The 26,730-nt window shown below is 43.0% G+C and overlaps 1 protein-coding gene and 1 long non-coding RNA gene across 6 annotated transcripts in view; one reads left to right on the top strand and one right to left on the bottom strand.

Annotated features, from left to right (window-relative positions):
* Positions 1-25,306, bottom strand: part of BACH1 (BTB domain and CNC homolog 1) — a 67,868-nt gene extending 42,562 nt beyond the window's left edge. Inside the window, exons 1-3 of one of the 5 annotated variants that reach the window (XM_019476387.2) lie at positions 25,126-25,304; positions 14,736-14,859; positions 1,467-1,761 (exon numbers count right to left, since the gene is read on the bottom strand). In XM_019476387.2, the coding sequence (XP_019331932.1) occupies positions 1,467-1,703 (237 nt within the window). In that variant the 5' untranslated portion in view covers positions 1,704-1,761; positions 14,736-14,859; positions 25,126-25,304. Of the gene's footprint in view, positions 1-1,466; positions 1,762-14,735; positions 14,860-25,125 lie in introns of all 5 variants that reach the window. The other 4 variants (XM_019476388.2, XM_019476389.2, XM_006267166.4 and 1 more) reach the window with 4 other exon arrangements.
* A 45-nt stretch (positions 25,307-25,351) lies between these two features.
* LOC109280330 (uncharacterized) lies at positions 25,352-26,216 on the top strand. The gene is made up of 2 exons (XR_002086612.2): positions 25,352-25,674; positions 25,819-26,216. It is a non-coding gene; the product is annotated as an uncharacterized LOC109280330 (long non-coding RNA).
* The last annotated feature ends 514 nt before the right edge of the window (positions 26,217-26,730 follow it).

The following is a 26,730-nucleotide window of genomic DNA, read 5'->3' as shown; positions in this document are numbered from 1 at the left end:
CTACCCATTCAAGTTCATTTTAGTCATTTATCAAGCTTTAAGTCTGACTCCAATTGTTTGAGAAGTTACTGCCATTCAGTTGTACAAATCAGAACACCTGAAGGCTGCAGCCTTCTTCCAAGCCATTCAAAGTAAGTAAGTTTTGAATGTATTCATTCATCCTTGACTTCCACATACATCAGCTGCCAAGAATCCAAAATAAGACTGAGAGCAAGATAAATACCAAGTTGGTTACTGGAGTAGGAAGAAAACATGAGGGAATTGTTGTCATGACTGACTGACTAAATGGGGAAGAGTTTATTATTAATTTGTAAAAGATGCATGTGTTTGTATGCCTTAGTAGCTAAACTACTACCCAGCCACAGTAAAGCTGCACCAGGGTACAAAATAAGGCTTCCAGCTGCAATTTAAGAAGGTGGAAGTGACCATTTTCTTGGCAAGTCAGTGCCTTGTACCTAAATTTACAACATAAATCTCTGAAAAAAGGAAAAGAAGCAACATTGCTGAATACTACGTAAAATCTAAGATAGCAAAACTAAGAACATAAGCAAGGTTATTGTTTCACCTGTCACTTCTTAGAAGTATGAAACATGTAGTTAACCATCTTCTCCCTTAAAAAGGCAACATGAAAATCAATGTTCTATTTATTTTCCCTAAATGCATCAGCATTTTTTTTTTAACTGTTAAAATGAGACAGAGGGAGAGGGAGAGGTCACCTCTATATGCTTTCTTTTCCATTTACATTAAGGAAAGATCAGTAGTAATTCAAACAGCTAAAAAGTGTCTGGGGTGGAGACATGAGTGGGAAGAGAAGAGAGAACAGCAAGTTTTCTTATTTGCTTTCAAAATTACTGTAAATATGGCAACATATTTATTTAGAGTTGTCATACTTACTTGGATTGCTATGGATAACTGAACATTCACCATTACAAATTTTGAAGAAACATGAATCATAAATTTGTTAAGTGGCGTGACTTTGTTTCAACATAGCCACCACCATCAAACCATGGAGTTGCAGAGTTTTCACATTGCTTAACTACAGCATTGACTGATTTGGACGTATTCCCTTGTCACACATGAAGCTCTGTGTTCTTGAACACCTATGTGGCATCTGAAACCCTTGCTAGTGGGGGAAAAGATGAATTTCCATGTTTTACAAGATATTTTCTGAACTTGAGCTGTAATACTGCAAGTATTGAGCATTCTAAAATGTACAGCTCTTTAAAGGATTGATTTGATGTTTTAAAATGGCTTTTCAACTTCCTTAGGTGAATGTGTCCACACCCAATAGGGATCATCTGTGAAGCAGCTGTGTCCACTCATCAAGCACCTTCCCTGCTCCTAAGCCTCTTACCTGTAAGTACAATTAATCTCAATTTAAAACACTTACTGCAAGAACAGAATTTCATGTAATAGATTAGAAATACTTGGTGCTGTCCAGAAGTATACCAATTCAAATGACTCACCTCTTCTGGTAAAGTGATGATAAGATCAGCATCCAACTGGCCAATTCTTGAAAGGAAGTAACTGCTGCAAGCTGCAAGCACAGCCCGATGAGCCCGAAATCGCTGATCTTCCACTAAAATAGTAACATCACAAAGAATATCTTGCTTTCTCTGACCATTGAGACCGAGTAGAACATTGGTACTGTGTACTGAAGACTCATAAGCAAAAACCACACTATTCTTCTCACTTAAAGACATTCTGTATCACAAATGTTAGTGTAAATCTCAGTGGAAAGCATGCTTCTATTCTTCAAACCTGAAAAGAAATGTGAAAATTTATGCAGCTTGTAAGTATTGACAGGAATTCAGTGACAACAGTAGGAAATAACAAGCAAACAATTTATATATTTACCATTTTTTAATTTTATATACATTTAGACCCACCTTTATGCAAAATTTCAAAATATATTTCTGAATATATCCTCATCTTTAAGCAAGTTTGTTACAAATAAATCTAGCACCTGCTGGACACAGAAGCAAAACCCAACACATACGGAAAAACTTCTTCATTAAATATTTGTCTCTGGAGAAGACTGAAAATGATCATGTTACCACACAAGTTTCTGAAAAGATTTTAAGCGTTACTATTTAAAAAGAAGCAACAACTAAAGCATTACAGAAACTGAAAGAGGAAGATAAGTACCACAAAGGCTCTAGATCAAAGTTCATCAAGATATTGCACACGCAGCTTGTGTTTGTTGATTAAATAGTGTAGAGTCTAAAAAGGTTTCTTCACCTCACAAGACATCAAGATCTCCTATAATATAAGTTGTGGGCAAGGAGTCAGTATCTCATCAACAGATCTCAAAAGACAAGAGGAAATACATTCTGAAACGTCTTAAGTAGCACTTGTTTGAATGGCTGTTTGGTGGTCACTGAAGTATGTGATTATATTCTCATTGTACAGGCAACTGCTGCATAAAAATTATAAAGGGGGAGGCAACCTACAGTATAAACACTCAAACCACTTAAGTTCTGCTTCCAGCCCAGCCACTGAGGCCTTACGAGAAGGCCTCAGCTTCCCTATCTGCATATCATAAGGATACAAGTTAAGCAATATGTTTGAATGCATACTTCATTCACTCTTCACACTGCATGCAAGACCAGAGTCCAGGCTTCTCTTGCACCAGCAAGTAGCAAGCCACTGAGCTGATCCTGCTCTCAACCTCAGTAACACATTGGAGTCAAAGGCTCCAAAGCACTTGTCTGTACTTAGTAATTAAAAGTGCCTCGACACAGCAGAATTCTTAGCACAATGCGAGTACTTGGTGCAAGGGATGCCTCGCTACGGCGGGAAAAGCCTTGGTGCAGTGATCAGCTCCCGCCAAAACTAGCAGTTGCACCGTTTGGATGCATGCTACCGATTGGCTCATTGTAAATTATTCGCACCTGGCGGCTAGCAATTGGCTCACTAGCTGTATAAAAGCTTGGGTAGTTTCTGCCCAAGTCGGAGAACTCCGCGTGTACGTTGGGAACGAGTTCCTCGTGTACCTCGGAGCAAAATTGGAGGCCTGATCAACCACCAACCACTCCCCGTCAATGACCGTCCCGACGTACCCCGCACCCCACATGCTCGGAAACATCGGCGTTCCACCCAGTTTTCTCTTTTGTTTGTAACCTGTACGGAGCATGCCTACACTGTGTGCATCAACACAAGTCCCTGTACGTCAGTTTGTAAGTAAAGTTCTTTTTCAATTCAACCAGTATGCGTTTGTGCCTAATTCCACTCCATCACGGCCCCATTCTGGCTATACTTGGCACCCACAGCACTCTTGAGTCTGGGAGCACCAATCAGCTAACTGCTGCTCCCAGCCTCGGGGATATACCATACCCCTTGACTAAAGCACCCCCAAGGCTGGGAGACCTGATCAGCTGATCTGCGCTCCCAGACTCTAGGATGCAGCAGAGTCAAGGGCCCCATGCATCCCCATGACTGGAAGAAGCAGCTGATCATGGATTCCAACCTCAGGAACACACTGGAGCCAAGGGACACATCAGATGCACCTTCTAGACTGAGAGCAGAAATAAGCTAATTGGTGCTCCTGACCTCAGGGGGTGCATCTGAGTAAAGGGTTCTGGTATGCCTCCCAAGGCTGGAAGCAGCGGTCAACTGATTGGTGCTCCCAGTCTCAGGGATTCATAGACGTTATGGGCTGGAAGGGACAACACAGCTTGTCGAGTCCAGCCCCCCTGCACTTGGGCAGGAAAGACTGCTAGGGTCAGATGACCCCAGCAAGATGGGTGTCAAGATCTTTTTAAAGATCTCTAGGGTGGGTGACCGTACCACATCTGGGGGGAGTCTGTTCCAGACCCTAATCACTTGAATCATAAATAAGTTTTTCCTTATGTCCAATCTGAATTGATCTTCAAGCAGTTCGTGTCTATGGGTTCTTGTCTTCCCCTGGGGTGCCTTGGTAAACAGATACTCCCCTAGGCCCTGATGTATGCCCCTAATATACTTATAGGCTGCCACCAAGTCCCCTCTAAGTCTTCTTTTCTTCAGGCTGAACAGTCCATGTCTTTCAGCCTCTCCTCATATGACCTGCTCTCCAGCCCTCCTTTGCACTGTCTCAGGCTTCTCCACATCCTTTCTGAAGGGCAGTGCCCAGAACTGGACACAGTACTCTAGCTGCAGGCTCACCAAGACCAAGTGAGCAAGAGAATGACCTCCTTAGCCTTGCTTAAAATGTATCAGTAGATATATGCCAGTGTTTTGTTTGCTCTGCCAGCTATGGCATGTTGGTGGCTCACATTCATTCTGTGGTCTATCACAACCCCCAGGTCTCTCTGAGTTGTCATATTGCTGAGTGTAGCACCACAAAGCCTGTAAGTGTATTGCAGATTATTTCTCCATATTAAACATCATCAGGTTTTGATCTGCCCACCTTGCAAACCTGTCCAGGTCAGTCTGTATCCCCAGCCTGTCCTTGAGCATAGCAGCCTTTGACTGGGAGTCTTGATCAGCTGATGCCTGGCCACATGGACTATTTAAGGCATGATGGGAAAGCTAGCCACAGCTCTTGCACAATCTTTTTTGCAAAAATGTTGCAACTTATTCCTTGCTTTTATCATGCCATTAATGGCATTAACATGTGGCTAGGTTACTATTTCAGATGTCTTAAGTATAACATTTGCTAGGGGCCTTAAACAGAGTGATTCATTGGAAGACGAAGGGAAAAAAAAGCCAGTTTGAATTTAAAAACCTCATATACTTAAAGCTGTACCTAAAAATCTCAGGGTCTCAAAGGAACAGAAAACAGACATCTTAATTTCTCTACTCCTCTCCAGTCTCTAGAATAGACCAAGTAAACATCTTATTTCATTCCCATTTCCATTGTATTTGTACAATCCCCACCTTCTTCTAGACATGGGCCACACATGAAGCCTTCCATTTGTCAGAAAGTATAACAAATCCTCTCTCCATATCCAGGGCTTGATTCTGAAACCATTTCAGTCATTTTCCATCAATTTCAACTAGACCACTTTAAGCCCTTAAAAGGCATAACTTACAATAGGAGAATAATTGGCAGCACCAGTGTGTCTGTAGCAAAATGCAAGACGTTGCTTGGACTGAATTCTGGCATTTTTATCTCATGACCTGTGTAATGATTCTCAAGGATATTTGTGGAAATTTGAGTTGGTTGACAGGGCTACCCAACCCATCTAACAAGGCAACCTTACATTCTGTAAGGTGTGATTTGACTGAAATGATACTTCTGACCAACGTTAAAGTTGCACTTAACTGACACAATACCAAACACTACCATAGTCCAATATGCTGTGAGCAACAGCATAGTCAATACAATGAAGAACACAGGATTAGAAGGGACCTTCTGGGCTATTCAGATCAGATCCCTGTGTTTGCAAGCAATACGAGGTTCTCTCAAAACCACCATTTCAAACTTTCAAGCACAACTACATAAGACAAAACCAGAAATATCATGATTCTACAGCACCCCAAACCAGGAGACAAGGACACTGTCAGTGTACAGGCACTACAATGACAGGGCAATAATTAACATATGCTCAAGTAACTACAGGAAAAGTTCTGTACCATGAGGCAAAGTCCAAAGACACTACAGCCCTCATCAGTGCCCCAGGGAGGGGGGAAAAAAAAAAAATCTTCCTGACCCCAGATTTGGTAATCATTATGGCTCTGAATAAAAGAGCAAGACTGCAAGCCAGAAGACGACTCAGTTGAAGAACTGATGAGGAGTTACCATTCAAGCCAGTTAAACAAACAAACAAACAAACAAACAAACAAAAAACCCCCTAACTTCAGCTGTGGCCAATATCCCACTTTTCAGAAGGCAGAAACACCTCAGATGCTGCCTTCCCCCACGCACTCCTGCTCCACCCCCCCCCCACAGGGGAAAAAGTCCTTTCTGGCCCAATAGGTATTAAGCAAAATCGCTGAAGAATGGGATTACCAAAAGCCTACCAATATTATAAGAGGGCTTCTTTACACCTAAACATGGGGATTGCAAATATTTCCATGCATTGCATTCATACACTGATTGCCAAACAAGCCATGCACTGATTCTTGAATAAAGAATCTCCTATCTTATCATAGTGCACCTTCCATAAATTTACAAAGTTCAATCTTAAATAGATTTTGGTTCCTTCCCCTATTACTTTGATCAAAAAAGCTGGAAGATGATCCCTGTGGTAGAATTCTATTTTCTAATCAAAATGTATTGATAGCCAGAGTATAGCCATCTGATCTTGTAGTGGGCCAGTTTTCCAACCCAAAAAGCTCTTCTCCCTCTGTAACATTCACCTTGAATGTGTGTGTAAAAATAACAATAATCCTATCCCTGTTAAGGTAAACAAAGCAGACTTCTTTAATATGTTACAAGAAAAAGTCTCCATTCCCTTCACTACCATATTTTATTGGATACTACATGCTACCAAATAAGATGCACACCTTGTTTTTGAGAAGGCAGAACGAAGAAAGATTTTTCAAGTCATAGCTGCATAGGGGAGAGAGAGTGAGCCTAGTCTTCAACTAACTCATCCTCCATTTTCTGTACAACTAAAGCTTACTCTCTAGCTGTTCCTGAAGACTGGTTTCCATGGGTGGATCTATGATTCTGAAAAGAGCTAAAGCAGTGACATACAATATTCTGGCCCCACAGGCCAAATGAGTGACATGGGGTTGCTTCATGGGTCAGAACCCATGAAGGGTCAGTGTCTGCGGCCAGGTGCTGGGACTGTCTGGTGTATAGGGCCAAGTTATCTGGTCCAAAGATTTAGCAACTAGAAAGCAGCTACTGCTCCTAAATTTCCAGACATTTGGAGAGCCCTATGAGCCACATGACATGGCTCCGCAGACAGGATTTGACCTATAGGCTGGGGGCTGAGCATCTTTGAGCTAAAATGTCTGTAAAACAAACAGACCAGGAGCAGCTAGTGAACAACAAAATTGCCCTAAAAAAAAAAAAAAAATCTTAGCTGGATTAGTGGACCATCAAGACCATTAAAAAAGGAGAGATGATCGATTGTTGACACCTGTAAAGAAAAGTGAGCCAATATGTCAAACTCCTTCAGCTGCCTAAACAGTGATTGCATGGCTGCTGTACTGTACAGAAGGAATCAAAACAGGATGCTTCCATATCTGGGCAGAAAGTCAGCTTCCTCACATAACAAACAAATCCCATTTCGGGGGGAAAAGGTGAGTTCTGTAGGCAAGAAAATACAGTATCTTTGTTGTACCCATTCCAGCCTAAATTCATGGGGAGTTTCTGTTGTTGGGTTTGATTGTTTTTTAAATATCAGCAACCAGAACTGAGCACAGTATTCTAAATGTGGTCTTGTATTGACACAGGCACTAGTACCCTCCCTATCTGTACTGATTACGTGCTGCCTAATAAACCACAGGTCTGCATCTTTTTTGCAGCTACACTAAACTGACAACTCCTCTGGTTGATGAATATACCCAAATGCTACTTGGTCATCTTTGGCCTACAATACAGCCATCTTAAGAACCAAAAAGAACTTTGGTCCCCAAGTGCATGACTTTACAAACTGTTAAACTTTATTAAACAGGAAGATTTAGATCATCTTGTAGCATGGAGTATTAGAAATAAAATAATCTGACTGTCTTCTTCATTGTCTATACCCTTTTCAAGTTTCATGAGCATATATCTATCTAGTTTCTGTGCTAGTCACTGCTAACAATATTAAATAAAGGTCAATTCCCAGCAGAACACCACCAGTTATTGTTCTCCAGTCAGGGAACTCACTTTTCTCCATAATCCACTGTAGATTCCCTTTGAGCCAACTCCTTGTTCACTGGATGATCTTCTGAGGTCCCTTCCAGCCCTTTACAATCTATGAATCTATAAACTGCAGGAAAGCACACTTTATAATTTCCAGCTTTTCAAATAGGATGGATGCTCTTCTTGTTAGATGCTCCTCTAGAAAAATATTTTCTCCTTTCAAGTTTAAGTATCAACATAGATAGTAAGGTAAGAAACAAAGAAGGAAAGAAGCTACAGGACTGCAAATGTTCATGGAAAAAGTTAAGCATCACACAGGAAAAGGAAAACATTTACCACAATAGGAAGATAAAGCTCAGTTTAGAGAACTAGATACACAGAACAAAATGAAGAATGCCTTAGCATTATTTTCCACCTGAGAAGCAAGAGTCGTTCCAAGCACAGACTTTAACTAATTTGTTAGAAGAGGGTCTTCGGTAAAATCGGAGCTCAGAACATGATCAGACAACTTGCCTTCCTAATGCACATAAAGGAGCCATGCAATCTATCATATGTGTATCACAAAGTTTTTCAGAAGAGATTAAGGTTATTATATTTTAAGAATATCCTCCATGTGTTTAAAAACTACCCTTTCCTTTAAAAATGGATATATCTGGGGACCATAGCCAGCTCAACAGTAATCATGTAAAAGGTGGCTAGTTAGCAGACAGTGTAATGGGAACCCCTCCCTCTGTCACTAAGAGGGCCTAATTAGATAAAGAACCAGGGATCAGGCAGCTAATGAAGAAACTGGCTACATTTGGCCCCAAGGGAAGAGAGACATAAGTGCCAATCAGGTGGCTGGAAGGGGGCTGGGCTGAGGAATATAAATCCAGTCTCTGAGCAGGAGGGGCAGTCTGGCCCTGTAGGAAAAGGAGTTCCTGCTTAAGGTGGCCACAGGACATGGCCTAATGGATGCCCAAGTTGTCCCAGAGAGCTGCAAGGGAAAAGCCAAGGGGAAGTCATAGCTTGCAGCAAAGTACTAACCCAGAGCTGGGAAGGATTTTTGTTACACAGCTGTTGTGTTTGCATTTACTTTTTGGTTAAATTGACCAGAGGACTGGGTTATGGCTATAGGGGTAGAGGCGGCCACTGGCAGGGAGGCTTGTGTGCACTCCCCTGCAACTGAGCAACAGAAATCAGGCCCTAAGACAGAGACTGTTAAAAGTGCAAGCGGGCCTCGAGATGGGGTGGCTGCCGTCGAGGCAAAACCAAACTCTGGAGGCTAAGCAAAGGGTTTGGCTGGTGAGGAAGAGGGGCTAAGGCTGTGGCAGCCAAAACACTGACAAGCCTCACCCCCAAAACCTACAGGAATATTCCCTTAAAGGGGGGAAGCACAGTAAGAGGGCATAAGCCCCAGGTAGGGCTGGCCTGCCTGAACAGATTAAGACTACCCAGGAGGTGAAAATTGGCCTTGAGAACCCCTCCCCACCAACATCAAAACTCCTGGCAGGCAAGACAGGAGGCAAAGTGGGACTGGGAAAGAGCCAGCAAGTAGGGAGGACCCCCTATGGGTCTTGCACAGAGCACATACAATTTGCTAGGTTTAATCCACCCCTGAGAAAAACAGAGGGTGTGATTTTTTGGTGATGTAGGTTTCAGTGCGATTTAATTCTTCTGCTTGGTGAAAATCTGAGATGCTGTTCTTCAATATCTGTGAATGAGCAAAGAATAAAGGACAACCAAATTAACTGCCAGCACTGACCATTCTATTTCCTCTATTTTAAAATGGGAACTTGAAAAAAAGCTAGTAAAAAAAAATTTTTTTTTAAATCATACTGTCCTTTGAAAAACAAAAAGGATGAAAGATAGCATTTTTATTTCAAGACTAATGCTCAAGTTAGGAGCTCCACAAGTTAGACAGCTCATAGTCTGCAAGAGAATCAAAGCACTATTACAAAATGAATGCACAGCCAAATAAAAACGTAAAACTCTATACCAAGTGATGCAGCCAAATGCACCAGATAAGAAGAAATAAATTGTGTAGACTATCTTTGCTATACCGTTATGGTGCTTAAAAAAAATCCTTCTAGGACACGCAGTCTGAACACTGTTTACATTGGTTTACACTGCAAGTTGAATCTAGTAAAGTAACATAGTGCAAAAAAAAAAAAAAAAAAAAAAAAAAAAAAAAAAAAAAACTTACTGAAATTATATGAAACTTCCACAATTTTCTAGTTAGACAATGTAAGACAATTAGCATCTTCACTATTGTGAAGTCAGTGTCATGTTACTTCAGCCTGAAATCCTTTAAGTTGTATATTCTTTCAGGTATTACATTATACATGTTAATGGACAAACATACTTTGTTACTTTCCTACAAATGACAGAAATTTCTTTGAGAGCAATTGTATTACAAAAAGTGACTTAAGGTTTGTTTTTTTATTTTGTTTGCCAAAAAGCCAGTTCATTTATTTAACAGAGAAAGCATTTTCACTCCTAACTATCATCCCTGCAAGCTTATCAAAGTCAAGGGTTGTTTGTTTCTTGTTCACCAAAAGCAAGCAGTCCTGCAAGATAAATTATGACTCATTGACATCTGTGTAACCCCAGGGCATTCAGTGAATTTGTATAAGTGTAATTTGAACTTGGTAAACATCTTTACTGAGGATACCCAAGAATGCATACTATTTTAACTGTGCTGGCATCGCAGTGCTAATAGAAGTAAAAGGGAAAATAATCTGGTTTTTTCCTAACTACAGTAAGCAGATATTGCTAAATACATACAACTGAAAGATCTGAATAAAAGGGGTCTTTTTAACCCAAGTAGGTTTTAGACAAAATCTGACAAGCGTGGCTTTGATGTAGGTTTTTTATTAAAAAAACTAATCAGTTAAGACAATTAAACATTTCTGGTTATGATGTAAGCTAGAATTTATGATGCTTTAATTAAATCAAAACCAAAGAAGAGGAAAACAGATTAGCCACAGTCGAGAGAGAAACCTATGGATAAAGATGAAACCAAGTCATTTGCTCTATTTGCAATTCTCATTGTAAGAGGGTATCGCTAGATTGCAAAAATTGGGTCTACACAAGTGTGCTTGCCAATATTATTACACCAGTGCAGTATGCTAACAAAGCACTCCAAATGTGGCACACCGAATTTCAGTCACTACTCTCACTGAGAAACATAAAATAGTTAGATGCACAGAAACACAGCTTTGCCATTATAACTAGTGGTTATACTATGGGTTTTTGTTTGCATAGGTGTGTAGTCAGAGATTATACCTCACCATACTCTTGATGACAATACATGACATACTTCTGTCCACAGAAGAGTTGGCCCACTTCTCCACTTTTACCTCTGAAGTGCAAAACAGGCATCCCATGTCTCTCCTGTGCAAAGCAGTATTACATATGAAAAGTTCCTCTATATACATTCCATGGCCAGTTCCTCGTTCAGAAGGGAAGAAGCATCACTAAACACCAATTAAAGTCAAATAAAACTAATGTATACATACAACCACCAGGGTAATTAAAAAACTTCCCAAACTCTAAAAGGAGGTGGGTAACTAATGAACACGCATCAACATCTTAAGAACAGCCTTCTTTTCCTTAACATTATTGTACATGACGCTTAGAAGAAAAAAAAAATATATATAACTTATAAATTTTTTCATATTCCAGGTCAAATTAGCCAAATCAGTTCTGAATCCTCTCAACTGAGCAACATTCAATCATTCAAGCACCATACATGTCGCTACAACCAGTAAGTATCCTCCAGCTTGGGGCTTCAAAGACTCCCAAATCCATTAGTGGGCATCCTACGAGCAGGCCCAAGCCCAGAGGCTTGGGGTTCAGATGCCCCCGAGTCTCACTTGTACTTAACCAAAAGCCACATGAGCAAGCTAGGGAGGAGACCTCCATTTCCATAAAGTCAGCGTGTAGCCAAGATCCTCTCTCAGGGAGCTGGGAAGTTTATTACGAGACTCTCAAAGGGCATCCTGTCCACAATGCATTGGACAGGGGTGCACCCTCCACTACAAAACTGCCATTTAAATCCATCTTGGTTCATGTAATAGACCAGTGCAGCACAACGCGAGATCTTAGCCCACAAGTGGCTGCTTAGAAAATAAAGGAACAGTGTGTCAGAACTCCAAAAAGTAAGAAATATACTAACAGTAGGATAACTACATAAGAATATATACTTAAGACACTTATGGACAGGTAGGTAGATGGATAAAACAGACACCTGCAGAGAATAAGACGTAAGTAGTAGTGTAGAACATGGTTTTCAATGCTTTTGAATACAAATGAAATCACAGCAGGGGTGCAATTATCAGAGCAATTATTTGGCCCCAGGGGCCACAGGAAGTTGCAGGATGGAGCGCAGTGAGTGGGGAATGGAAAAATAGGAAGTGGTGTTTGGCAATGGGACGGGCAGGATCACAGGACAGTGACAGCGCAGGGCCAGGGCCCGGGGCAAAGCTGTCATTTGCAGCCTGCATGCCCCCTGTGATGAGCACAGGTTCTGAAGGCAGAGGCATGCAGAGAGCAGATCACAGCTCTGGTCCAGCCCTGGCCCCATGCTGTCACCACCGTAAGATCCAAACCCCTATCCTGGAAGCAGTTCCTTGCCCAGCTGTGTGGCCAGTCTCCACAGAGACCCTGGGATCATGGGATGGGGACAGCACAGGTCCAGATTTGCTGCTGGGGCAGAGCCCCAGGTCTGCACAAGGACATGTGGGGCCAGGGCCCAGGGCAGTTGCAACCTACTCCCTGCACACCCCCTGCCCAGTGGGGGGGGGGGGGGGGGGGCAGGCAGAAAAGGGGAGGACTGCCTTGACACTACATCCCAGGAGTCAGCCAGGGGCTGAGGAGGGGGCACATGCAGCAGAGCTAACCCAGGTAGAGTCCATAGCTGTCCCCACAAGGCTAAACCCTGCTCACTCCTGCCTGTGCCTACTGACCCAGCCCCAGACAACACACACAGCTTACTGGCAAGGCTGCTCCCAGTGTGGTTGCAGCTGCCCAGGTGCTGCTCTGCTACTCTCACCACCAGCAGTGGCTTCTTCTCCTGCCCCTGCTGTGCCTTTCTGGGTGGGGAAGCTTTAGCTGGGAGGCTCCTACCCCCACATGTGGGGCTCCAGCTCTGACTCCAGTTCCCAGCTGCCTTCTATCCGCTCTGCCTGGGAACTGAAGCCAGAGCCACGTGTGCTGGGGCAGGAGCTGCCCAAAACTTCTTCTCTGTCCAGAGTAGCACAGCAGGAGCTGCTGCCACTGGAGGCGAGGGGAGCCAACCAGCACCTGGGCAGCTACAGCCACACTGGGAGCAACTCTGCTGGAAGCTGTGCACACTAGCCAGGGCCGGTTAGCATGGGCAGGAGTGCAGTGCTGGCTGTCCTGGTTGGGGCCTGGTCCCATACAAAGCATTGTGGGGGCAGCCATGGGCCATATCCAATGACTTGGAGGCATGCCCCATAGGTCCGATCCAGTCAGTTATTAGACCAGATGCAGCTCACAGCCCATATTTTGCCCATCACTGAATTAGAGGGCATTTAGGAAAACCAAGCTACAAAGAGCTTCAGCAACACAGACACCTTGAACAGATTTACATCTTAAGGTGGGACAGATGATTAGGTTTTTGCAAATGCATTTGAAAGTGGTTGTACACCTGCTTTCCAAATCTCCATTCTATGCAAGACTTAGCCTTTCCAAAATGAGAGCTGCTGACCAACCACATTACAACTGAAAAAATTCACAATCACCAAGATGCGTGGATCTTCAGTCACAGGTAAATCTTTTTAACTGGCATTTAAAAACAAATACGACTGATTTCCTGAAGGCTTTTGTCTATTCTAGATAAAGTCATAAGGACTGTTCATTCTTGACTTAATAAGAAAGCATGAAAGTCCTTCATCACTTTCATAAGGAATTTACACGTGAATTGTATCACTTCATCCTTAAAAAGGGCACAAGGTAAATCAAAGAACATTTTGAAGTAGCACACTCAGAAACATCACAACTTTGCCGAAAGGATCTTCCCTGCATAAAAATCTTAAGCTCACTAGTATGAGGTATCTCAAATATTTACCTGAAGCACTGTGTCCAGTTTTGGGCTCTCCACTACAGAAAAGCTGTGGACAAGTTGTAGAGAGTCCTGTGGAGGGCAACAAAAATAGGTAGGGGGCTGGGGCACATGACTTCTGCAGAGAGGTTGAGGGAACTGGGCTTATTTACTCTGCAGAAGGGAAGACTAAGAGGGGATTTAATAGCAGCCTTCACCTAACTGAAGGGTGGTTCCAAAGAGGATGGAGCTAGACAGTTCTAAGTGGTGGCAGATGAGAGAACAAGGAACAACAACCTCAAATTGTAGCAAGGGAAGTTTAAGTTGGGTATTAGGAGAAACTGTCTCACTAGGAAGGTGGTGAAGCACTGGAACAGGTTACCCAGAGAGGTGATGGAGTCTCTCCATCCTTGGAGGTTTTTAAGGCCTGGCTAAACAAAGCCTTGCCCAGAATGATCTAGTTGGGGACAGTCCTGCTCTGAGCAGGGGGTTGGACTAGATGATCTCCTGAGGTCTCTTCCAACCCTAATGTTCTATGAAAACAAGCTTTCAGCAGCAGTGTGTTAGCACCCTGTGGTGGAAGATGCAAATACCAGTGGCAGTGAAGCCAAAAGCCGAAACCTGACAAGAGCATGCACAGAAACTAACTTATTTTCACATATCTGATAGGACAGGGTAAATACTAAATGAAGTGTTTTGCCCTAAAGCAAGACCCAGACAAGCAGGAAGGTCTGCACATCATATTTTAAAGAGTGTTTTTGCTTTTTTCAAAGCAGCAAAACCCATCTACCTAAGTCTCCCTGCCACAGTTCCAAGGAAACTGAAACAACCTAATTTTAATCAATCACCATCAATTTCATGACTCAATTTTCTTATGAGTTAGATGATAAGTAGAAATATACTGGCCTAGAACAGAAAACAGTGGCCTGCTATACTGATATAATTAGACTTGTTATATTTTACCTGGCTCTCAAATATTCCACAGCTGCATAGTTTGTCATGAATGCCACCACTTAATAAAGTGTTGTGTTCCAGAACCCCACCTCATCCAGGTTCTAGCCTGTAATGACTGCAAAGATGCCTCTCTCTGAAAACACAAATAGGGAATCAAAATTAATGCAATGATGACTCTGCAGACAACCTGAAACAGGCAAGAAATGCAAATGCCACGTATGTAAGTGTGAAACCTGAAAAGCAACAACTTAAATATCAATATTGCTTACTATTACATTACCATTTCTGATACATACAACTACTGTCCTCATCTCCAACCTTGCCCAGCTGCTTGCATTTTTTGAGCTTCTTCAAAGAACAGATGATATGCTCCCATATAAAAAGCTCTGATTAGCAGAAAGGCTGTGGAGAGGTTTAAATTAGACTATCAAGAGAAACAGAAACTCTTTACTGACTATAATTCAATTTGGTGAGATGAATATTAAAAACCATCCCCCCCACCCAGTCCAGCAAAGCAGCACAGAACTTGAAAAACACTGCACCAGTGTTTCAAAACACTGGAATCTTGTCAGAAAATTTAGGAACAGGTTACTATAAGGATTGGGAAGTTTACTTTTATACAGCTTATGAATTCTGTTTGCTAGTATGTTGTTTATGCTCTCTCAGCTGTATTTTACTGCATTTTTGCATTATACCTTCTGTGCCAAGGAGAATGGATTAGCAAATGGGTGTCTAACCCTGACTAAGGCAGTTGTTAAGGAACATCAACCGCTGAATAACACGGCTCTGACAGAGCAGTAGTAGAACATACATTAGGCAAAAACAGTTTTCTCCAGTGTGCAGCTAAAAAGGGGGAGAATTAGAGGGCTGGACCATCAGAAGAAGGAACAAAGTGTCAGCACTGAATTTTAAGATATAGAGTCTAGGAGCCTGAAAGCAATGGGGACACAGAGACTAAGAGCTGGAGAGGGTTTTTTGACCATCAAACCAACTGAAGGCAGAGAGAGCTTGCTGGAGAGAATTCATTACTAGAAGAGACAGATTAATAAATAAATAATCAGTCAAAGGAGAAAGATCCAAGGGACCTGTACACTTGAGGATTCCCCAAAACCCACACAGCTCTCCGAGGAGAGAGGACACAGAGGAGGGTTCTGCCACAGGTTCCAGCACAGATAGCCAAGCCAATGCTTTCTCCAGGACTAATGTGCATGTTTAAAGAGTTACTTAGCACAGTTTCAAAGATTTTGGCGTCAACCATTACCTTGTCCCCAAGAGGTTAAATGGCAAATCACCTGATAACATGGAATGCTAGAAACAGTACATGAAAGGAGACTTGAGGCTATACTGTAGGGTCCTACTTCCTGGAAAGGGTACAAAGTAGAGCATCTATATCATAGAAGTAATCTTAACAAGCTGAAAGAGTGTATCTACCCAGATTCACAAGAGCTTAGAAGTATACACAGATCTAGCATCTGGACCTAGCAGTACAACATAAATTTGGTAATACCAACTCCAGCAGATGGCATGTTTTCACTGATATGGGATTGGGTCTCATGATCTTTTCTTTGTTGTGCCTGTAAAAACAGGGATCCTGTTCACAGCAAAGCTTCTTGTTTGGCTAAGCGGTAAAAAAAAGTCTACTGCAGAGACTACATCAATTATGAAGTTTTGCCACTAACCAGCACAGTCCACAAACTACCAAGCATTTCCTGCAAAACACTGCTCCCCCTCCCCTCCTCAACTTTCCTGTTCTTCATTGCCTGAGGAACATAGTACCAACTGTCCATATCAATCCAGACATCAGTCTTTTGACATATTCACCATAATCCTCACCTCATGAATACCTGTGTATACAAAATGTTCCTAAGGAGGAAAAAGCAAACATGGGTGCAAAGTCCCTTCTACCGAGTCCATAATTCAACTATGATTGAAAGCTAAGCTCTGCAGTAACTTTAAGATGTTCAGGCCTAATTTCAGTTGTTCGCCAACTTCCACAAAGCAATAAAGTGGAAGTTTACTAGTTGGCTAGATTGGAGCACATGACTTGTAACCATTAATTGACTATAACCTTACTAATAAACACTGAAGACGTATCCAGGAATTGCTGAGAACAGAACAATCTTTTATATCTTGTCAGATTTTAAAATTCTTAACAGTGCAAGGAAACAGGATAGCCATAAATAAGTTAAGAGACTATGAATCAAGAGATCTGGGTGCTATTCCTGGCAGTGATACTGATTTGTTGTGCAATCTTAAGCAAGTCAGATCACCTCCCTCGATTTCTTCATCTATAAAGTGTGACTAATAATACTTTTAAAAAAAGGTTTGAAACATACAGATGAAAAGCACTGTAAAAATCAATGTTAAAACATTATGGCTACTCAGCAGTTAAGAAAAAAGTTATCAGTGACTTGTAAATTCTAGGTGCCCCTTCCCCCAACTCCCTCTCCTTTTATGGATACAAAGTTATACTACGGATGAATGCTTGCAGCAGTTAATAGCTGCTGATTCATTATGTTATGCTGACACGGCATGAATAAGCATTTTACTGTTTTTTGTTCATCTTTAAAACAAAAACATGTTTCAAAGGACCCAGAATGATTGCTTTAAGAAAGTTTGTAAGCCTTCTGTTCATAATATTTTTTTTCCCCCAACACTGACATTATTTTGCTTTCCCTCCACATAAATAGAACAAAAGAAACAACAGCACACACCATTTAAAATATAAATCATATTCTTCAAGTCATCAGTATCAGCACCTAGCACTTTTCTAATAATGTTTATACTTTGTTAACTGTTTATTGCATCTCATCCCTATGGCAAGAGTCTAATTATGGGATTTGGAGCTTTGTCAAATGAAGAGTTAGTAGGATTTAGTATTAACCACCAAAAACCAAAAAAACCCCAACAAAATTGGTTGAAAAAGAAAAGTTACAAGCTTTTAAAAATAAACTGAGGTTTTTAAACCTTAATGACTCCTCTACAAAGGCTTGTAAAGGCATAATAGGATCTAATGCACAACCCACATAACTGTACCTCCTGCCATGCCACACATGCGAGGCAGGAGGTGTGACTGTGGGAACACTAATCAGATCCCATCATGCCTTACTGCTGGTGCAGTGGGGGCCTGATCCCAGGATCCCCCTGCACCAGCAGGAAGCAAGCCCCCATGCCTGGGAGCCCCCTTAGCTGACAGGACTCCGAGCGAGGGGATGCCCAATACATCCCAGCATCTGGGAGACTGCAGCAGATGCAACCTCCTAGCTGCAGGGGTGTGTGGAACACCGCTGAGACTGAGAAACTGCAGTCTCCCAGCCATGAGGGGCAGGGAGGCCCCATCCAGCTGGGAGCCTCAGGCTCAGGTATGCACATGGACTCCTCAGCTGAGAGATCTGATCAGCTGAGGGGCTTCAGGCCACAGGGGCCCCTGGCTACACATTCAATTAACTACACAATAGGAAGCAGCTACAAATTTGTTACACATATTTTGTGGAATACCTTCATAACTTATTCCTTTTTTTAATCATGCCATTAATTGACTGAATGTGAGGCTGGGTGACCACTTAAGGCATGATTAACTGGATCATCACACCTCAAGTATAAATGTGTAGATGGGGCCTAAGTGTTTAGCTTTTCCAGCTTTTCTCAAGCCATGAGGGTTTAAAGATAAAATTAGCACCCTGTGTAATCACACAACTCCAGAAGCTAGGATTTTAAATTAGGTTATATGAAGCCTTAAGAGTTAGCAACATCAAGAAATGGCATTTACACTTTAACACAAACTATAGGAAAGTAATGTAGATCAAAGTTACAAAAATATTCCTGTTATTTAGTCAAACTCTTCCATATCTTTGAGGATGGTTAATTCATGGGATACATAGCATTTTGTTTGGGTCAGGGCCAGTAAGCCTACATAGGATTTTGGCTGTTTCATTTTTCAGATTTTTTAAGATGCAGTAGGGGATTTGGGAGTCCCCATTCTCTACCTTTCATCTCTCAACCTTGGCAATACCCAGAAGAAAGCCTTGTGAAAAGCAGGCACTTACTCCAAGCACAATTTGTTTGAAGAAAAAGTTACAAAAAAAACCAAACAGTCTGGTGCTGCTGTTCTAAAGAGAATTGTTAGACCATAAAAATGTCAATTAAGGATAACAAGTAGCTGATGTAACATAACTTAAGGCCATGTGGCCTAGTTTATGCATTTAACATGAGGCTGGATCTTCTTACCCCCTAACTTCTTATAGCCATAATTATTTTACATCAACAGAGCATCTGTCCTAGATGAGGGACACCTCAGAATACCATATTAATGCTTATGAATATTTGAAGATTAAAAATAAGAGATTATTTTAAACAGAGGTAAAGCTAGAAAACATATTTAAGAATTGTTTGAGCTTGCTGTCAACTCTTGTCTGTTTTAAGACAAATTCCGTAATATTTATGTCCCAATACTTAAGTTATGCAAATTTCATCCCTCTTAAAAAAGTGTGTGTGTATTTTAGGCTGAATTTCTTACTATAAGAATCTTTAATACTGCTCCAGTGTAGAAAAGACAGCGCAACATTAACAAACACAACATCAATTACTCTGGTCTAATATTTGGGCACTTTCTGTATGATATTTATTATAAACAAGAAATTAATAATATGTTTGAGCACGATACATTGAGGTTCCACTTCATTTCATAGTTGGTAGGGTCAGAAGGGACCTGAGCAGATGAAGTCCAACCCCCTGCCATTGGCAGGAAAGAGTGCTGGGGTCAAACAACCCCAGCTGGGTGACTGTCTAGCCTCCTTTTGAAGACCCCCAGGGTAGGGGCGAGCACCACTTTCCTAGGAAGTTGGTTCCAGCTCCTAGCTGCCCTGACTGTGACGTAGTGCCTCCTGATAATTAGCCTGAACCTACTCTCAGTCAGCTTATGGCCGTTATTCCTTGTAATTCCCAATAGTGCTCGGGGGAACAGGGACTCTCCCACTACCTGCTTGTCCCCCTTGGCAAGTTTGTAGGTGGCCACCAGATCCCCTCAGCCTTCTTGTGTAGGCTGAACAGGTTCAGGTCCTGTAATCTCTCCTCATAGGGTCTACCATGCTGCCCCCGATCATGCGAGTGGCCCTCCTCTGGACCCTCTCGAAGCGCGGTGCCCAGAACTGGACGCAGTACTCCAAGTGCAGCCCGACCAATGTCGCACAGAGGGGGAGGATCACCTCCTTGGACCTGCTTGTGATGCATCTGTGGATGCATGACAAGGTGTGGTTGGTTAGCTTTCCTGACTGCATCCCCACATTGGTGGCCCATGTTCATTTTGGAATCAATAGTGACTCCAAGATCCTTTTCTGCCTCTGTGCTGACAAGAAGGGAGTTTAAGGGAGTTCCCCAGCCTGTAGGTATGCTGCTGGTTTTTCCTCCCCAGGTGCAATACCTTGCACTTGTCCATATTGAGGCAAGAATCATTCCTAAAGGATTTAACAGAGGCAGCTACATTAGAAAAGCCTATTTCAAATGTATTGTAATGCAAGTTAGATAAATAAAAACCATAAGAACACTGTTCTTGATATTCCTCAATGTCTGCAACATCCCAGAAAACAAGTATAATTTTAGAAGTAAAAGTTGAGGGTGTAAGAGCTACTTACAAAGACAACTTTATTTGACCAAAATTTACAGCACATAAGGGGAAAAGGGAGGCCTTTCATTTATTGGCTTGCAATATAATAGATACTTTATGTATGCTTCAAGGAAAAATCCTTAACAGTTGAGAAGTGCATAGGTATTTATCTGGCTGGCTCCATCTATCACAGATAAACACACAGTTGACCCTCACTTATATGCACGCTCTTCATGAAAACAGGAAGATTATATGATCTCCCAACCTAGTCACTAAAAGAAGGGTGAAATAACAAATACCTGTGCATGCCTGTATATGAATACAAGGTGTCAATCAAACTTTCTAATTTTACCTTTATGTTTTTAGAGTGTTGCCAGGTGTTTTGCTTCTGTCTGTCTTTCTTTTCAGTGCTAGTTTATCTATATTTTATCTGAACTCAGTTGCCTGCTGTCTCTTGGCCACATGGACAAGAAATATATATGAGTCTCTCTTTTCAGTGCTATTTTATATTATACAGATTTCATCCGAGAGAGAGAGATTTCATATAATATAAAATAGCACTGAAACAGAAGACATATATATATATCTTGTGCCTATGTGGCCAAGAGACAACAGGCAACTGAGTTCAGATAAGTGGGGATGTAAAGTACATTACCTGAAGAAAGAAATTATATATACTCATAAAGATATGAGCCAATAAGCTATCATGAAGAATCAATACCTAAATCCAAAAAAACTCTAACCCATCTTGAAGGGCAAAAAAATATAGCTTTCAATCATGTTCATTTAATAAGAGTAAAAAAAAAAAAACTTGTTAACACTCAGTAAGATACAGGCTGATAGTGACTGTGGTGACAAATTAAGTTTTTACTTCTGTTACTCTTCTGAAGTTTGGGTGTCTCTTCACTAGGGAAAAAGGTATGCTCTTAATTCATGGAAGCCAAGACAACAGAAGCCCTAGTGAAATGAAACAGAGCAGTTCAGAGTCTCAATATAAATTAGCAGATAAAACTTTCTAAGCAGCAGCCAGGAGTATAACTCAGCCTCCTAACTTATGAGCTGCCTACTTTTTCCTAGAACATTACTTCACCTTAGCAAACCAAATAAAATCGAGCATTTTCCTTGCAGAAGATGAGACCTTCACGTTACATAAGTGAGAAAAGCCACAATGCAGAAACACAGCTTGCTATGTACTTAATTATGAGATATTTTTGCTGTAAAACATGCAGCATAAGCCAAGTCATCCTATTTTTTTCCCAGTAAACTATGGGGAGAACTTATCTTCACTTTCTTCAGATAAGAGGCATAAGGCATAATTGTAAGGAGACACCCAAGGAGCAGAAACACTGGCATAGATAAAACCCACTGCCACCTGAGTTGTATTAGCCTGAAGCACTTCTCAGGCTAGGTCTTTTACATCAAATTGCCTGCTGTCCTATAGAGTTGGAAGGGGAGATGCTAACATATCTTGAGTTAACACTGCAATGAACACAAGCCCTAAGAAGACATCAACCTGCCCTTATTTAAGAAATGCTGTTTAGAATTGTTAGTTTTTCTACAACAACTAAGAAGTCTGCCTGCACAAACTCTTTTGGGCCCTTTGTACCTCCCAGCATGTTAGAAAAGCTCGGCTAGGGTGTACTAATAAATTCATAAGGGATTAGGCTGAACAAAAGTTAAGATACCTTGAAATAATAAGAAATCAACATTGTTTCTAAATATCAACCACAACGTTGGTTTTTGAAGATGAGCAAACAGATTTACTGACTAAAACCTGAACCTTACAAACATTCACACACTAAAAAGTCTGAACAAGCTCTTCACAGAGTTACTCACACTTGCCAAAGGATGCAAGGTCTAGAAATTAAAGTATGTTCCAAGATAGCATTACCACTAAACAAGGCAAGCCCACAGAGACATAAAAAGTGATCTGAGATACCTTTAGCTGGCTTAAATCCACTAACCAAGGTCAATTTTTGGTGGGGGGACAAAAATCTGAAATATGATTTTAAAGTTAAAGAATAAATAGTATAGTATTACTTCACTCTTGGACAAGTACCATCTATCATAACTGCAGTTCCTGCACACCACTGCACTTAAGAACTTAAGAATTGACATTCACTGGATCAGACCATAAGTCCATCCTGCTAAGGATCCCGTCACAAATAAATCCCACTATACCCCCCTGGCACATTCATTTTAAACCTTTGACCTCCACTCCCATCCCTGTTTTGTTATAATTTATCCCAAGCAATCAGCTGCCACTTTCCCTGTTGCCTCCCTCTCTGAGGGGGCCTTAGTTTCACGTGGTAGGCATTCCTCCCACAAACCCCTGAAGTGGCAGATAGGCCTGTGTCACACATTCAGCGTGCTCTGCTCCGTATCCCACCTTGTTGCACTCATTTGAAACTTTGGACCTCACTCCTGTCTACCTAGTGGCCCTCCTTTTTAAGGGAGGCTTATAATGTTTCCTGGTGGTCACTGGCCTGCATTCTTTAGGCAAAAAATAGGCCTGTCGCACATCCAGTGTGCTCTGCCCCGTGTCCCCCCTCAGTGCACTAGTCTTGAACCTTTGACCTCCAGCCCCATCCCTGTTTTGTTATCATTTGTCCCAAGAAATCAGCGACATGCTCCTAGTGGCAGGGGGGCTTATAGTTTCATTTGGTGGCCCAAGGTCCATGATTCCCCAGTGGCATGTCAAAAGGCCTGTCTCTCACATCTGGCGTGCTCTCCTCAGTGCCCTCCCTTGTGCACTCAGTTTGAACCTGCTCCTGTCCTTGTTATGTTTTCAGTTGTTCCCACGGAATGAGTTGCTGCTTTCAAAGTGGCCTCCCTTTATAAGGGAGGCTTTTAGTTTCTCGTAGTGGGCACTGGCCCACAATTCCTTTAAGGCAACAAGTAGGCCTGTGTCATACATCCAGGGTGGTCTCCTTGGTGTCCCCCCTCAGTTCACTCATTTTGAACTTATGACCCTCATTCCCATCCCTGTTTTGGCTTTCAGTTATCCCAAATAATCAACGATATGCCCATAGTGGCCCCCATCACCAAAGGGGGTGGGGGTCAAATCCCTACTGCAATATAGCTCTAGTTGGTGGGCTTTGGCCCGTGTCACATTATGGCATATCAAAAGGCCATGTCACATGGGCAGAGAGCAGAGGCTGGAAGGGAGAGAGAACAGATTATGACCAGGGCTTTTCCTCCAACTGTTCCTCTCTCACTTGCAGCCTCCAGCATTCAGGGTCTAGAAAAAGTTTTGGTTCAGAGGCTGTGCTCCTCACTTCCATACTCAATCGCCACTGAGGCCCCTTTCAACCAAGAATTTTACAGAATTGTAGAAAAATGAGGGCTGGAAGGGACCTCGGGAGTTCAAACCCCTGTTCAGTGCAGGACCGTCCCTAAATCTTTTATCTCAATCCAGTCTTTGTCTAGCCAGGTCTTAAAAGCCTCCAAGGAGGGAGAGTCTACCACCTCTCTCATAACCTATTCCAGTGTTTTCCTACCCTCCTGGGGAGAAAGTTTTTCCTCCTATCTAACCACAACATCCCATGCTGCAATCCCATTTTGAATCTGGCTACAGCGTCAGCTCCTGATGGTGAGGAGCCCCAAGCTCAAATGAAGCTCAAATGAAGGAGGCGAGGAGTTTACACTTGAACGATGCATTGTGTGGAGAACTTTCTTCCACTAGTTTAAAAAAAAAAAAAAAAAAAAAAAATGGACCAACCCGCTTCTCCCAGGACTCCACACACCCCAACGCCTTCTGCATCCCCAACCCTCAACTGGATTTCAGAATCAAGTTGCAGCAGGGGAAGTTGAAACTAGATCTTAGGAAAAACTTCCTCTGGAGGAGAGTAGTAAAGCACTGGAACAGAGAGGTGGTACACTCTCCATCCTTAGAGGTTTTGAAGGCCTAGCTCAACAAAGCCTGGGCTGGGGTGATCTAGTTGGGGAAGGTCCTGCTGTGAGCAGGGGGTTGCACTAGGTCAGCAGTTCTCAACCTATTTTATATCAGGACCCATTTGTAGTCATCAATGGTCAGTCCCAACTTTAAGTAGAAAACAGCCCCGGATCCTGCTGGTACCGCTCACTCCTGACCTCTTGCCCCTCAACCCAAGCCCCAACCCCCCAGCATGTGGAGGGATGTGTGGGGCATCAGGGGCTCCAAGCAGCCAGCCTGCAAGGGAAAAGCCACAGTTTCCCATGTTTTTCTCCATTACAGGAGAATCTATTTTTAAAGTTTATTCATGATCCTTTCACATATTCTTGCCACCCACTTTTGGGTGGTGACCACAAGATAAGAGCTGCTGCACTAGGGGACCTCCTGGGGTCCCTTCCAGCACTCATTTTCTAGGATTGTTTCCCAAAGACTCCTTCAATGCCTGGGTCCAAAACAAAGCCAAGGGGCAAGCCTGTGGGTAAGCAGCCCCACTCCCTCCCCCTGCCCCTAGCAAATTCCCAGCTGCACCCAGATGCTCCAATGCCCATGCCAAGGTGAAGCCGCTTCACACCCTGACCCCAAAGCGCACCTCCACCCCCTCGTGGCTCCTGCAGCCTAGAAACACCCCCCCCTACGGGCAGCGCCTTTATGTGTGTCTCCCACACAGGCGCCCCCAGGCGGGGACCTGGGTCAGGCTAAAGCTTCAGAGCTGGGGGGGCATCACGTGACACCATCCCCCCTGCGGGACCCCGAATGGTACTGGCCAGGCGGCGTCCACCCACGAGCCCCCGAATACTGAAGGCGAGGCGGTGCGCGCCTCTCCCACCGGGCAGTGCGCGTCGCTAGGGCCCGGCCGCGCTCACCTCGTTGCCGGCAGCCGCCGCTGTTCCCCGCGAGCCACCACAAACCTGAGTTGCTGCTCCTCCTCTTCCAGCAACAGCCCCAAACTGATCGTCCGCACAGTCCAGGCTGTGGCCCGACTGCGGAGAGAGCGGTCAGATGACTCCCCGCAACAGGACCAACCAGCCCGCCCCCAAACAGCGCAGCCACCATTTACCCCGCCCCCGCCGCCCGCTGATTGGGCGTTGCTATCTTGAGTGACATTCTGAGGCCTAAAGCCCGCCGCCGCCGCGCATGCGCATTCCGACCAACACCGGGGGGCGGGGGACGGACCCCGCTCTCCGCCCCCCTCCCACCAGCCTGAGAGGGGCGGGGCCTAGTCTCACTGGAGGAGCTCCTAGCATACATAGCCTGACTTGTAGTGTTCGTGCTGGGTAGCTGCCCTGCTACCCTTCGCCTGCTCGCAGCCGCTCTCCGCTGGGGCTGGCATAAAACGTCTTTGCCATGGGACGCCGAGGCCGTGTTGCCAGAGTTATGATAATGATCATATCTGCCCAATCATTTCAACCCAGGTATGATGTTTGATCAGTGTTCAAAGCTGACGATAATTTGGAGGCAGCTAATTGATGCAGCATATGCAAAACCCACCTCACTCTCAGTGAAGCTTTAGCTGATTTTTGGATACTTTTTTGGGGGGGAACTGTTTTGTATTTCAGGTCAAATAAGCAGAATCGGTTCCGAATCCTCTTGACTGAGCAACACTCAAATCGTTCAAGCATCATACACCGTACAACCAGCAAGCATCAGATATTCCCAAATCCATTGGTGGGCATCCCACATGCAGGCAAAGGCCTGGAGGCTTGGGGTTCGGATGCCCCCGCATAGCACTTGCCCTTAACCAAAGGCCACAGGAGCAAGCTAGGGAGGAGTTGTTCATTTCCATAAAGTTGGTGTGTAGCCGAGATCCTCCCATGGGAAGCTAATTACAAGCCTCATTGGGTGTCCTGTTCACTGGACAGGGTGCACCCTCCCCTATGCAGTGCCATTTTCAGATGTGCTATCAGCATTTTCTTATGACTGCTTACCTCAAAATAAAGAAAAGCTTCAACTTTGATGACCCAGTTCTCACTCACTCACTTGCGAGTTACACGGAGCAATACAAAGTAAATAAAACTTATTTGCATGCTTATTTTCATACTTGTTCAATGTACAATCGTTTTTCAGAAAATATGATAATTTTGAGCTTCCAATATTATAATTTAATATTTAATACCTGGCTATGCTGGCTTGAAGAAGCAGGAATACTGCTGTGGATGCAGCCCTACCCACTGCCACTTGAGTGGCTGTATTAGAGTCCTAGAGTTAGGGGGGGTGTTATTTACTTACTGAGGTATCTTGAGTTAACAAGTGGAATGAACAGCAGCCCTAAAAGGTCATCCATCTGCTCTAACATTTTTTTTTTAAAGAATAAAAACAGTTTATACAGCTGCTGAGAATCTTTAGTTTTTTGACTACAACCTGCCTGCACCAACCCTACAAATGCAGTGCATGACGTAGCATCTTGGTTCCTGAACCCAAGTGAAAAGTGGTGGTTGTTAAGAAGAGTAACAGTGCAAAGAAACATAATA

Source organism: Alligator mississippiensis, chromosome 1 (genome assembly GCF_030867095.1).
Source record: "Alligator mississippiensis isolate rAllMis1 chromosome 1, rAllMis1, whole genome shotgun sequence".
Taxonomy (NCBI): Eukaryota; Metazoa; Chordata; order Crocodylia; family Alligatoridae; genus Alligator; species Alligator mississippiensis.
This window is presented reverse-complemented; position numbering and strand designations above follow the sequence as displayed.